Genomic DNA, 14,843 nt, shown 5'->3' with positions numbered 1-14,843 from the left:
TAGGACCTAAATTTAGTCGCTAACACCCCTACGATGTCTCATCACTATCCACAAGTCCAGTTCTATTCCTAAGTCCAGATCTGATGCCCTCTTCTGACCTCTGACGGCAGCAGGTACACAAGTGGTACAAATACATACGTGCAAGCAAAACACTCACCGAACACCTGATGTGGACCTCTGGCCTCCACATACACGTGCACCCTCATGCACACATGTATACAGTGGCGCGCGCGCGCACGCACGCGCACACACACACACACACACACAACCTCCAATGTAAGCCTGAAACTACAGACCGTGAACTCAATACACACAAGGTCTTCATATGTATTCACATATGATAGTTCAATTTAGGTGCAGTAAGAGACTAACAACAACAAAACAAAATAAAAAAAAATAAGACTGCACCATAACAAAAGTTATTTTAAACTTTGAGTTGTCTGTTTCTGGACCTTGTTTGAGCACTGATAACTGAAACCTTGGCATGTCACACTTTACATTGAGTGGGGGTGGGGAGGGGCTTCTGTAGCTAGTGTGGACTGGGTGCTTTCTCCTCCAACATGTTAACTGACTGGTAAGAAAACTCTGAACGCACTTTGTTAGGACCACCGAAGGGTGTTTCCAGAATTTGACTTCAATAGAGCGAGCTAATAGTTTTGTCTTGAACAATTTCTTTCTCATATAGACTGATGTGCTCTGTTAGTCTTTGAAAGTTTTGAAGAACAATTATCCATGTGAAATGTCTCTGTACACTTAAAAAAAACCTAACTAGCATGACTACAAGCTTGACTATTGTAGATGACTATCTATTAACCTGTATTTCTTATTTATACATTACATTTTTAAATGAGCTGTACAAAGAAACCTTAATCAAGAGCAGAAATATACATATAACAAAATTGACCTTAAATTTGTATCAATAAACCAGCATCCGTACCAATGCAAAGTATCCATCTCTATAGCAAACCACTGTTTATTAACAGTCTGGATCCAGCCCATATGCAGGCATTTGCTGTGTCTGCCTGAATCAGACACACCCCTATTATTTCTTTAGCAGTGACAGGCCTGTTTCTCATGAGCACTAACATACTCTTCTGATTTCTTTTTCTTTTCTTTTCTTTTTCTTTTCTTTTTTTTTTTTTTTTTTTTTGGATTTTTCGAGACAGGGTTTCTCCGTAGCTCCCTCTTCTGATTTCCTGAAATAGGGGACAAAGTTCAGAAAGATTGAGGAAAAAGTGCTGAGAACCCTGACTATTTTTGTAACATCCTTTGTTGTGTCTAAAACTAATCTGAGACCTTGTTCTGGGTCCAGCGAGGAGCTAGCTCAAATTGCCCCTAAATAATGATAGGGCTCACACACTGATAATAGTTCTTAGGGGTATCTGGGTTTGTGGGTAAGTGGCTCCCTGATCTTATTGTTCAGATCAAGCTCTCCTTTAAGACGTAGACCCCCTGAGATGTCCCAAGGGCTGGCTTGGATGGCCCGGCCATCCATTACAGGCAATTTAGAAAACTCAGGCTTTATTGCTTCCTTGCCTCACATTCATTTGAAACAGTAATATCACATTATAAGATTTTCAAGGGAGCTTCTAGATTTGATAGGGACCAGCTGGCATTTTATAATTCTATTCTATGATTTGATGAGATTATATTTCAAATGACATATTAGTCCCTGCCCCAAGGTAAAAAGTAAGACTATGATAAATTCATCTTATTTTCTGGGTAGCTATTGTGACAGTCTTCAAGGGATGGTCTCACTCTGATCAGGTCTCCCAGGGCCACATATATATATATATTCTAAACGGCTCCTTTGTGCTTTTAGAATAAAGCCGCAGCCCACGGGACACCAAGGTCCCTTAGAGCTGGGCTTCTTCTACCAGACCCTCAACTCACCACTCACCTGTCAAGTTCATGGGGCAATGTCTGTAACTGCCTGACTCACTACTGCCCCCAAGCCTAGCCTGCAGCAGATATCAGTAAACATACGTGGATATGGGAAGTCCTACCTAGGAACCCTCTATTCTGGCCTCTAGAGCAAGCATCCTGAAAAGAGACTGGATGTCCCAAGGACTCCAGAAACCTGCTCATAGTAAGGGTTCAAAAAATATTATTTGGATCTCTAGGTGAGCAGAGGATCAATCCATCTGAGTATAAAACAAAAAGATGACATTTAATCTAATTCTATGAATCTAATCATCAATGAAGTGCCTGAGATGGGCTCCAACAGAGGAATGTAGGGCCTGACCTAGACTTCTTAGGTGAATCCTGTTATGTCCCCACCACATAGGTGACAAAGGATGAGCTCTGGGCTTTTAAAACCTTTTTTAAAAATTGCATTATTAGTTTATTTATTTATTTGTTTTTTTGAGACAGGGTTTCTCTGTAGCTTTGGTGCCTGTCCTGGGACTAGCTCTTGTAGACCAGGCTGTCCTTGAACTCACAGAGATCCATCTGTCTCTGCCTCCCAAGTGCTGGGATTAAAGGCGTGAGCCACCCTTGCTTATTAGTTTATTTTGTGCATGTGGAGGGAGCAAGGGGTGGGGGTGGGGGTGCATGTGTGCCATGGTGTCTGTATGGGGGTTAGAGAATACCCAGCAGGGGATAATTCTGTCCTTCCACCACACGGAGTTCAGGGATTGAATCCCTAGGTGTTGGCCACAAGCACTGGCACTTTCTGAGCCATCTCACCAACCCCTGGAAAGAACTAGATGTTGGGTTTGCTTTGGTCCACTTCACATTCACAATTGTGCATGCTCTGCTTAAAAGGGGTTCCTACATTAATTAGGATCTGAGCCCCCATACAACTTGGATCTAAACCTTCACACACTTTTATTATTTTCTGTTTTATTTTTATGGGGGGGCAGTGTATGTGTGTGTGCATGCAACAAGTCAGCCTTGACTATCATTCCTCTGCAGCCATCTGCCATGGCCTGCCTGCCTTCCTTCCTTCTCTTTCTTTCTTTCCTTCTTTCTTCTTTTTTTTTTTTTTTTAAGACAGTTTCTCGCTGGGTGGTGGTGGCGCACGCCTTTAATCCCAGCACTTGGGAGGCAGAGGCAGGCGGATCTCTGTGAGTTCGAGACCAGCCTGGTCTACAAGAGCTAGTTCCAGGACAGGCTCCAAAACCACAGAGAAACCCTGTCTCGAAAAACCAAAAAAAAAAAAAAAAAAAAAAAAAAAAAGACAGTTTCTCACTGAACCTGAGCACTCCCCAGTTAGGTTCGATTGTGAGTTCTAGGGGTCACTGCCTCTGACTCTACAGTATAAGTGTGCACACCATGGTCAGTTTTATTTTATTTTATTTTAAAAAAGAAAACAAACTACCTTTTTTCATTTTATTATACCAGTTCCCACTCCCTCCCCTCCTCCCATTCCTTCTATCTACCTCTCCACACCACCTTCAGTCCACTCCTCAAGAGAGAGTAAGGCACATTGCTTTGGGGAAGGTCCGAGGCCCTCCCTACTATATCTAGGCTGAGTAAGGTATCCATCCAAAGAGACTAGGTTTCCCCAAAGCCAGTGCATGCAGTAAGGATAAATCCTGGTGCCACGGCCAGTGGTCCTGCAGTCTGCCCCAGCCATGCAACTGTCACCCACATTCAGAGGACCTAGTTTGGTTCTATGCTGGTTCCCTCACTGTCAGGCCAGAGTTGGTGAGCTCCCATTAGCTCAGGTAGACTGTCTCAGTGGGTGTGCCCATTATGGTCTTGACCTCTTTGCTCGTATTCTCACTCCTCCTGCTCTTTAATTGCCTGTGTGTGCTGGGGATCAAACTCACATCATGCCTGAGCAGCAAGCACTTTAGTGACAGCTATCTCCTCACCCCCAATACTTTTAGTTATTATTAAATTTTTACAATAAAATTAATTATTGGCGAGGGAAGCATGGTATAGCATGCATGGAGAAGCCTGTGGAACCAGTTCTTTTCTCCTACCTTTACATGGATCCCAGAGATGAAACTCAGGTTGGAAGGCTTGCACAGTACCCAACATGTATTTTTTAATATTAATTTGTTGTCAACTTCTAAGAATCTGAAGATTTCACATTAAAAATACAATCTTACGTTTTTTCTTTTATTTGTGTTTTTCCCCCTCTCTTGAGACAGGGTTCCTGGCTGTCCTGGAACTCATTCACTCTGTAGATCAGGCTGGACTTGAACTCAGAGAACCGCCTGCCTCTGCCTCCTGAGTGCTGGGATTAAAGGCGTGAGCCACCACCACTTGACCTACGTTTTCCGTTTTAAAACAGGAGCTCTAGCACCACTGGCCACTGCAATGCAGTGATGTCCTTTAGGCCCAACAAGCACCCCACAGTTTGCAAGAGCCCCTTTGCGCCTTGGTGTCTCAAACCAAATGATTTGATCTTATTTATGCCTTTGTTCATGGAAGCACTAATGCCTTACCTTGTGGCAACAGCTTCTCCTGGGTAGTGGATGCTCTTGAAAACCAATGCAAAGGCGCCTTCCTAAAAACACAGCAGAAGAAGGTGAAGGCCTGTGGCGTAGCAATTGCTCTGACTGATCAAGCCTCTGCAGACCACTGACCCAGGCAGGGAGACCCCAGCTCCTCTCTGTGGCAGATACGGGTTGCATAAAGATCTGAGTACAGAGGTAGCTTACGGAGGATGCAGTTAAAGTGAAAGCCAAAACGATGACCTCAGACTCAAGCGCCTGAGTCCAGCCTCACAAGGAGCTCCTGTTTCGGATGCCCAGCGGGGAGTGGTGCAGCTCAAGCTGCAGAGAGTGATAGTCAGGGCTAGAGAAACCCAGCACTGAGCCTCAGAAAGGGGCCTGTTCAGGGAGTAGCTAAAAGGTTCAAGGGTTTGAGCAGCATAACTCATCCTGGGTCCAACCTGGGATCCAGGTCTGGCTTTATCCCTCCCTTAAATAGGCAATTGCTCCAGTCACCTTCATGCCTCAGTTTCCTTATCTGCGACCCAGAAGACCAGTTCTCTCTGTATGACTTTGAGGCTCAAGGCTAATGCATGTAAGTGCTTAGAATGGTCCCTGGACTTGAGAGCATCCAGGAGAACTGGTCTTGTTAATTCTCTTAATACCTTTTCTGTGGCTGTGACTGTGTCTCACTTTGCTATTGGCACAAAGCTAGAACTAGACTCCAGTTTTCCTAATTCAGGACTACCAGTTTCTTTGCTGAGATTTACTTATTTGATTAATGTGTATGCGTATTTGTCTACATGACTTTGTGTGCTATGTGTGTGCAGTGCCCACAGAGGCCACAAGAGGGCGACAGATCCTCTGGAAATGGAGTTACAGGAACATGGGTGCTGGAAACTAAACCTGGGTTCTCTTCAATGCGCCTTCTCTCCAGCTTACCCAATCAATGTCTTTTTTTAATTTATTTATTATGTACAGTGTTCTGCCTGCATACTTACACCCCAGAAGAGGGCACCAGATCTCATTATAGATGGCTGTGAGCACCATATGGTTGCTGGGAATTGAACTCAGAACCTCTGGAAGAACAGTCAGTGCTCTTAACTGCTGAGCCATCTCTCCAGCCCCCTCAATGTCTTTTTTAATTTAAATTCTTCATGAAAAACTATCCTAGAGTGAGCATGCCCAGACTTGTTCTTGCCACTATTCCCTAGAGTACCCAATGTAGTGAAACAATCATCTACATGATTCCACTGTATTAGGTATTATATTTAATATATAAATCTAGAGATATTTTAAAACACACGGAGCGATGTGCACAGGTTATATACAAATACTATGACAGTTTATTTGAAACTTGATTTGGGTATCTAATTAGAGTCTAGGAACCAATTTATACTAGTACCAGGAATGGCACCGTAGAATATGCTATAATTTAGAACTAGATCCTCTAAATCATGGACCCCCCCCAAAAAAAACAGGGTGGCACAGATCAAAGGGTTTTAGTGGTAGATTCTCTCTAAACACTTTGACTGTAGGCTGCCATATCCAAAACCATGGCATGCTAACCCACAGCACTCTCTGACCCAATGAGGCCTGGATTCTGGGACTTGAACGCCATGTACAGGCTGCTGTAGCCTTGGACCAGTTCTTGGGTGGCACAGTATCTTAGGGATGGGCTCTGAGATTCCTTGAAACCCCTTTTCCTGACTCCCATCCCATGCAGGCCCTGCCTACTCTGTTTCCTCTAAGGAAAGTTATCCTCCTTGGACAAGGTCCCAGGCCCCATGTCTGTTCCCCTGGACAAGCCCCCAACCCCTATGTCTATTTCCCTGGACAAGCCCCCCCCCCCCCCGGTTCCCTTGTATATTCCCCTGGACAAGCCCCTAACCCCCATGTCTATTTCCCTGGACAAGCTCGTCGCTCCTGTGTCTATTCCCCTTTGGGAGAAGCTGTGGCTCCTGAGTCTGGCTGTCAGACGCATCCCCAGTTTCTCCTGCTCTTTCCTGGGCCACTCCCACCGACTTCAGCATTTCCAGTGCTCTGATCTCTCCTATCACAAAACCACAATCTTCCTCTGGAACAGCAAACATCTCTCGTGCCCTAGCTGTTGCTATGCACGCTTAAAAACCAGAGAGCTCGGAAACCTATTCTTGTGGGCTCTATGCACGTCCACCTTCCCCCCTCCTCCCCGCTTTCCTTTCCCATTTTGTACTTAATTGTGGGCATTGCCCCTGACTGCTCTACTGACAAGGAGGAAAGGCTCCAATTCCAGGTCTCCACCGTCAGTCACATTCATCTGATTAGCATGACCGTGAGAGATGACAACGTGAACCGTGACAGCTACATTCGCACATGCTCTCAAGCCATGGTTATAAAAGCTACAGATTAGAATGCCAGCCACCGTCTCAGAGGGGCTAAAAGGAAGCAAACATTTCGTTGGATATTCACTCCCGAAACCGGACTTTCTCCAGATTCTACAGGAATATAACACTGTGTATACGCGAACTCTCTTCCCCCTGAGCACCTTGTGCGGATCTGTACAAGTTACAAATGAAGATGTGCTTAGACAGACAGCACTCATAACTCACCAACTGCTGAATGACTCTTTCAACCAGGGTTGAAAAGGTAATATCCTCAGTCTCTCTGTTGTCGAATACATATTTAATCAGCTTGGCGATAGTCTCCGTGTCTGTTTCTGACTCAAACTCGTAGCCCTTGCTTTCCTGGAAGATGGGGTTGTACCGAGGGTGACAGATTTTGGTCATTGTGCAATGCTGACTGGGCCACCTCCCTCTAGTCCCTTATGATATGACTTAAGGCAAGAACAAGCAAAACTGGGAAGGGACGAGAAACGTCTGCCAGAAGCCAGCAGCCAAACACCTCTGAGTCACCCTCTTACTCCCAGAGACGTCCCTCCTCAGGAGCTTGTCTTCACCGTTAATCTGGACATTGCAAAACAGCGGCAGTGATATAAAATATGTGAGTCAAACCCGCTCACATCCCAGCTCACACGGCCCGACCTTTTCACACTGTGGACATTCACTGTCTGGCTTCCCAGCCCACAGTCTACGTTGTGTCTGGGTGGGTGTATCACCTAGTACAAGCTACTCCGCTGAAGCCCAGTTCACATTATTTTGATCCTGTGAAACCATAGCAGCCTGGAGATAAACACTAAAGCCCTGGTTGGTATCTCTCCGCAGACAAGGCCTGAACATGGTTCCCACTCACGGTGGTGACAGGGCCCAGAGTGGGTCTCGCTCAGTTCCCGTGTTTGTTTTGGGAGGGGCACAGACTCAGTCAAAGTGTCGGGAGGAAGACCAATGCTGACTCAGATCTGATTTAGCCAGGGGAAGCCCCTTACCAGAAATTTCCTCAGATCCTTGTAATTTGTGATGATCCCATTATGGATGACAACAAATTCTGAAAGAAAAGTGTGGGGGAGAGAGAAGTGATAGCTGGAAGTAACGGTCAAGCGAGATGCGAAGGGAGACGATTGTACACCGGACACTCTTCCCAAGACGTGTGGCAATCAGGTCTCACTTGCAGTGTTGGTGATGCCTGCATCGGTGTCTGCAGCTTACACCCGAAGTAACCTGCCTGTCAGTGGTAAACATCCGGCAGCTGACCCTGTGTGGAACTCTTTCTTGGATACTATCAAAAAGGCTTCCAGCTTCCAAAATTATTTATGTCAAATGAAGTCGTGCACCACCTGGCACATTAGTTCTTTTTGTTTTTTTGTTTGCTTTTGTTTTTCAAGATGAGGTCTCTCTGTGTAGCCCTGGCTGTCCTGGAACTCATTCTGTAGACCGGTCTGGCCTTGAATTTACAAAGATCCACCTGCCCCTGCTGGGATTAAAGGTGTGTGCCACCACTGCCTGGCTCACAGTGTACTGTGAAGTGAGGAGCTTCTGGTAGGGTTGGCCTTGTCACTAGGCAGGGCAGGAGGCTGTGTGGTTGCAGCCTCTCCCTCCTCCCCTCAAAACCTTGACTGCTGAGCCCTGACTCTGGGGTCCAGGGCTCGGAGAGGACCTAGACACTAACCATGATTGGCAGTATCGCCCGCCTTTACTCAGGACCACTCTCTGTGGGGGAGGAAATGAGGCCAGCTGGATGAAGAATGAGCTCCAAGCTCCTCTTTAGGATCCTAGCCTTCTAGAACACATTGCTCTTCTCATACTATTCTGCTATGGGCTGAGCATATCCTTCAAGAGCTCATTGCATGTGACACTGGGTCCCCGGGTGATCGTGTGACAGGTGACAGGTGGTAATAGAGTGCTCACTCGATCCTCGCTAGTTCTGGAGAGTGTGCGTGGTTACGAAGCGAGGCTGCACACTTGGTCCCTACCTCATGCAGTTGGTTTCCTTTTCTGCTGTTTTAGCACGTGGTGTTGAAGCCAAGAGGAGCCTTACCAGAGGTCAGACAGATGCCCTGCCCAACCATAGATTTTTCTGTCCCTAAAACTGAGACCTAAATACATCTTTCTTTATAAGTACTCAGCCCCAGGTGTGTTGCTATAGTGATGAAAAATGAATCAATGTGCTGCTTTCTTTCACTCCTGGAACGAATTCCAAAGAGCCCTTGTGAGAAAATGCCATCATTTCCTGTGTCCTAGGTCAGCAGCACCCAGGGGACCAGGGGTTGGCCTGACTGAGGCCGAGCGTGACCCACCAGGGTGTTAGGGGAGTAGATGCTTAGATGTCTCGAGAGGATTCGGCAGGTGAGAAAGGCACTTTGAGGTGGGCATGGAAGCCACTCTGGCCAGGATCATCTCTGGTGGGTCATTCAGGGAGAGGTAGAGATAGCCTGTACAGGATCCACTTACCATTGTCTTTGTCTGAGCGCTGTGGGTGACTGTTGACAGCATTGGGAACACCGTGGGTGGCCCAGCGTGTGTGGGCAATGCCGAAGTGTGTCTCAAACTCCACCTTCAAGTCCATGCTATCTTGCTCTAAACAAAAATAAAACCAGTTGCTGTATTCGTGTATGCTGTACATGAGTGTTTGTCTGTGTGCACATGTGGTGTGTACATGTGTGTTTGCACACATGTATCTACGTGGTATGTGCATGAACGTCTTCATGTGTGTGAAGGCTGAAGGTTGATGCCGGGGTGTTTTCCCTGACTGGTGGCCACCTTAATTCATTGATGCAGGGACTTGCGTTAAACTCAGGAACTCATCCATTGTGGCTAACCTGGCTAGCCAGCTTGCTCAGGGGATCCTCTGTCTCTGTCTTTTTGTTTTTTGTTTGTGTGTGTGTGTTTGTTTTTTTGTTTTGCTGAGACAGGGTTTTTCTGTGTAGGCCTGGCTGTCCTGGAACTCACACTGTAGTCCCGGATGGCCTCGAACTCACAGAAGTCCACCTGCCTCTGCCTCCTGTGTGCTGGGATTAAAGATATTTGCCACCATGGCCCTGCTGTCTCTGCCTTTTGACAGCTGTAATTACTGCCATGCCTACCTGGCATTTAAAGAGGTGCTAGGATCTGAACTCTGGTACTTGGGCTCGTGTGGCAAGCAAAGGCAGCTCTTTGGACAACTGTCTGTACTTTAAAAACAAGCATTGCTAGCTGGGCGGTGGTGACTCACGCCTTTAATCCCAGCACTCGGGAGGCAGAGGCAGGCAGATCTCTATGAGTTCGAGGCCAGCCTGGTCTACAAGAGCTAGTTCCAGGACAGGAACCAAAAGCTACGGAGAAACCCTGTCTCGAAAATTCAAAAAAAAAAAAAAAATCCAAGCACTTGGAAAGCAGAAGCAGGCAGATCTCTAAATTCAAGGCCAGCCTGGTTTACAGATAGCCAAGGTTACACAGAGAAACCCTGTCTCAAGAGGAGGAAAAAGAGCATTGGCATAGCACCACTAAGACAGGTAGTTTCATTATATTAATTGATGACCTACCTTTAATGTCAGTCACACATGGCAGACACCACAGGGATCTACCGCATCTGGGTACCACCTACGTTGTTAAGTTTTACTTAGTGTTGATCAGTAACTGAACTCATTTCATTTTCCCTTTTGAGCCAGGGCCATGGTAGCCCTGGAACTCACTACACAGACCAAACTGCCTCAAATTGACAGCGGCACTTCTTTCTGCTGCAGCCTCCCAGGTGCTAGGATTACAAACTAGGGCCACGATGTCTTGCTTTTCTTTCCTTTTTTCATTTTTGTTGTTGTTGTTTTGTTTGCTAAGACAGGGTTTCTCTGTGTAGCCCTGGCTGTCCTGAAACTCACTCTGTAGACCAAGCTGGCTTTGAACTCATCCGTCCATAGTGCTGGGATTAAAGGTGTGTACCACCACCACCCGACTTGCCCTTATTTCTTAATCATAATAAGTTGATTTAGTAAGGAAAAGGATACATACATATATAAGTAAAAAAAGCAGTATTGTGTGCCAGAATAATTCAAATAAATGTGTAAGTATTAAAATAGTTTTTAGAGTCTCCACATAGAGCTGCTTAAAATAAAACATCCTAGGGGGCTGGAGAGATGGCTCAGAGGTTAAGAGCACTGCCTGCTCTTCCAAAGGTCCTGAGTTCAATTCCCAGCAACCACATGGTGGCTCACAACCATCTGTAATGGGGTCTGGTGCCCTCTTCTGGCATGCAGGCATACACGCAGACAGAATATTGTATACATAATAAATAAATAAATAAATAAATATATAAAAAAATAAAAATAAAACATCCTACACTTTGAGACAGTCTTACAACATGGCCTTAACCCTTCAAGAGTCACCCGAGTATAGACAAATTTTCAGTCTCCAATGCTGTTGACAATGACATATTTACAAGGGGCCTGTGGCCAGCCATCACTCTGACACAGAGCATGTCCTCCTTACTGTAAAGTTCTTCATCCAGAGCCTTCACTTTCCCCTTTTTCTTCACAAGATGGATGTGTCTTTCTTTGACTTCATGGTTATTCCCGTCAATGGCCACACCTAGTTTACAGAAAGCACAGAGTTCTGATGCTTGCCTATCGCCAACGTGACCCTCAGAAACACTCAGAAAGAGGCAACCACCGTCCACATATCCGTCACAGTAGAGCAGTTTACTTATTTTAGAATATCATAAAATTGAAAACATGAACGTTTTTCATGATGGATTTTAGTTCTGTCACCACGAGTTGCAGCTGTCATCTCTGTCCAAGGTGTCACATCCCTTGATCAACCAACAGCTGATCAGAAGTCTTGAAAATAAAATAGGCGCTAAGTCGGACCTGAGTTCAGTCTCCAGAACACACATAAAAAAGCCAGGCATGAGCTGGACGTTGATGCACACCTTTAATCCCAGCACTCTGGAATCAGAGGCAGGCAGATCTCTGTGAGTTCAAAGCCAGCCTGGTCTACAGAGTGAGTTCCAGGACAGTCAGAACTACAGAGAAACCTTGTCTCGAAATAACACAGCAAAACACAGGCATGGTGGTGCATGCTTGTAATCTCAAGGTTGGGGCAGTAGAGACAGGTGGATGGATCCTGGGAACTCACAAGCCATTCAGCCTAACTAATCTACAAGTTCCAAGTCAACAAAAAACATTGACTCAGAAAATAAAATGGATCTCTGGCTTCCACACCCACATATATGTGCAGTCATATACACGGGTGTACTCAAACACATGTATACACACCAACAAATGAGTTGCATCTGTACTGAACATTTTCTTATAGCTCAGAGACAAATCATTGTAAAAAAAAATTATTCATACAGCATTTATATTGCTTTATATATAAATAATCTAAGGATAGTATCTGGGAGGAGGTGGCAATAGATCAAATGTTGCAAATATTGTGCCATTTTATAGAAAGGACGAGAGCATCCCAAGAGTTTGGTATCTTGGGGCCTCCCTGCCCCTTACCAGGAGCTGAGTAAACCACCCAGGATTAGGGCCACAAGGTACCATTGGTTGCAGTTGGTGCATCTGGAGACTCTAACCCAGGACCTCACACACACTAAGTCAAAGCTACACCCTCCCTCAGCCTTTACCGTCCACACTTCTCCCCCAAGCTTCGGGATCAAAGAGAACTGTCTCGTTTTCAAGGTTATCTGTTTTGAAGACAAACCCACGCCAGTTTCAAAGTAGCAATGATAGCAGCGTATGCAGGGATCCTGGGCTTGGCTGCCACACCCGCCTTTAAAGGCAAGAGGCCATTCAAAGGCACTTAGCCTGCTGTGCTCTTTGCGTGGTGACCTCCTAGCTCCCTCTATTTGTATGCCTGTAAACCTCATCGGGATTGGTCTATAGTAAAAGAATTTACAAGGACAAACAAGAAGGTTACCCAGTCTCCGGGATTCGTACTTGATTAAACATTTAGCCAGTGGAAGAGGGAACCCTGAGACGGCCACCTGACGAGGACTGGGAAGTGAGTTAGAAAGGGCTTTGAGAGTGAAGGAGGACTGTAAAACCACAGGGGCTGTGTGGAAGGGCCTGGGTTCCATCTGCTTTGTCTCATTGTTTTGTGGTCAAGCCGCGGTTTCTTTGTGTAGCCTTGTTTATCCTGGAACTCAGCTCTGTGGACCAGGCTGGCCGTGAACTCAGAGATGGGTCTGCCCCCGCCTCTGCCTCGGATCAAAGATGTGCGCCATCATGACCCTCACCGTACAGCAAAACTAGCTTAATCTTTAACATCCTGACTTATTAAATGTTACAAATTGCATAATGATGGCTGAGGGGGGAAAAAAAGAAAGAAAATTTATTTACAAAAGTCTCTCCATTCTCAACCTAGATAATGTCACTGCACAACAGCAGGGGTGCCAAGAAACTGCTGGAAGGGAATTTACTGAGGTGTGATAGGAAGGCAGAAAGCTGCATATTTATCTAATGTACCCAGCTTGGTGGACTAAGAGATAGGGATCTACCAGTGGAAAGACCCCCAAATCCATGGCATGAACTTCTCCTTCAGCTGATTTCTTTCCGGACCATCCTCACCATTTCTCTCCTCCCTCAACAGGAGTGCACGTGTGCGCATTTAACACGAGGTCTCCTCTCTTACGAATGCTAAAGTGCACAGTTCTGTGTTGTTAGCCATGCCCCCGAAGCCGCCCCGGGATCTCCAGGACACATTCATCTCGCGCAACTGAAACTTTGTGCCTTTGAGCAACACTGATGGATGAAGCTATGTCTGATCGAGATTTTGTTAGAGATCTTTTTTTAACCCTTGCGTTTGCTTTTCTACTGTTAAAAATAAAATGTTTTCTCAATGTTCCTACAGTTTTGAAACATCTTTAATGAGCAAGTGTGGTTATTCTTGGATTATTAAAAGCAGCTGTGGAGAGACTGAAGAGGGAAGAAAGAAGCCAGGTCTGCCGTTAGGCAGGGCAATGTTTGTTCCCTGTGCGGGGGCATTTTTACCACCCATGTGTGCAGATGGCCAAAATGCCTAAAAAAGATGGGATGTGGCCCCTTAAAGGGGCAAAGATGACTCCCGTAGTCCACAAGGGAAACTGGGAAGTGTAGTCTCCACCAGCAAACTACTTCTTAATAAAGGAATGTTAAGAAGTGTCAGGGAAATTCCAAGCCTGAAAAAGTCCCTACTACAAAGAACGAGGGTAAGAAAACCAGCCATTGTGGGGTGTCTCAGAGACCTACCTGCAGAGTCGTAGCCCCGGTACTCCAGCCGCTGCAGGCCCCTGATTAGGGTTTCAAAAATCTCTTTCCTTGTCTTGGGGACCCTGTAATTCATATACGCAAAGATTCCTGTCCAAGGAGAAAACAAAATGGTATCTTAAGAAAATACCAGTGTCCTGTTCAGGAATAAATAAATACATACATACATACATACATACATACCCCACACCAGACAAAGGAGGCATCTCAGAGAGCCCCTAGGCTGCTTTCAGAGGAAAAGCTACCAAGAATGGTTGTCCCTCCTGTCCTCTGGAAGGGTTGTATTCTGTCAGCCCTTCTCTCCATGGCAAAGCTCACATGAACCCTGTCATGACCCTTGGCCTCGCAGTTCCACTGCAGAGAATTTCTCATCCACCGACTGGCAGATGTGAGGAGCTATTAAATGGGGGACTCAGAGTAGCAAAAGTAAAGCCTTGCAAAGCCGGGCACCACCAACAAAGATTAGAAAGAGACACGGAGGGTGTGCCTCAGGAGTGCAAAGAACGGTCTTTATTGCCCTGGTGGCAGGTCCTTCTCAGCACTTCATTGGCTGAGAACTCAGGAGGGTACAATCGTGCACGTCACCTGTCTGTTTCTCAGTAAAGACCAGACAGGGGTTTATATGGCAGTCTAATCTGATAGAGGCATCTTCTCAATTAATATCTGCTCTTCCCAAATGACTCAGTTTAAGTCAAGTCAAATGAACAACAACAACAAAACAAAAACCAAAACCAACCAAACAAACAAACAAAAACTAGCCAACACAGCTTATTTCTTTTCCTTTCCTTCTGTATCAAGCTGGGGATTGAACTAAGGGCTTCCTCATGAATGCAAAGCAATCACTCTGCTAACTGAGC

General features: G+C 45.8%; 1 protein-coding gene across 1 annotated transcript in view; it reads right to left on the bottom strand.

Annotated features, from left to right (window-relative positions):
* Gfpt2 (glutamine-fructose-6-phosphate transaminase 2) overlaps positions 1–14,843 on the bottom strand; it is a 46,351-nt gene that overhangs the window by 19,539 nt on the left and 11,969 nt on the right. The window contains exons 2-7 of the mRNA XM_057774717.1: positions 13,969–14,076; positions 11,225–11,323; positions 9,215–9,340; positions 7,753–7,811; positions 6,980–7,114; positions 4,401–4,462 (exon numbers count right to left, since the gene is read on the bottom strand). Coding sequence (XP_057630700.1) covers positions 4,401–4,462; positions 6,980–7,114; positions 7,753–7,811; positions 9,215–9,340; positions 11,225–11,323; positions 13,969–14,076 — 589 coding nt within the window. The remainder of the gene's footprint in view (positions 1–4,400; positions 4,463–6,979; positions 7,115–7,752; positions 7,812–9,214; positions 9,341–11,224; positions 11,324–13,968; positions 14,077–14,843) is intronic.

This window comes from Chionomys nivalis, chromosome 7 (genome assembly GCF_950005125.1).
Source record: "Chionomys nivalis chromosome 7, mChiNiv1.1, whole genome shotgun sequence".
NCBI classification, from domain to species: domain Eukaryota; kingdom Metazoa; phylum Chordata; class Mammalia; order Rodentia; family Cricetidae; genus Chionomys; species Chionomys nivalis.
Note: the sequence above shows the minus strand (reverse complement) of the source record. Positions and strands in the feature narration are given on the sequence as shown.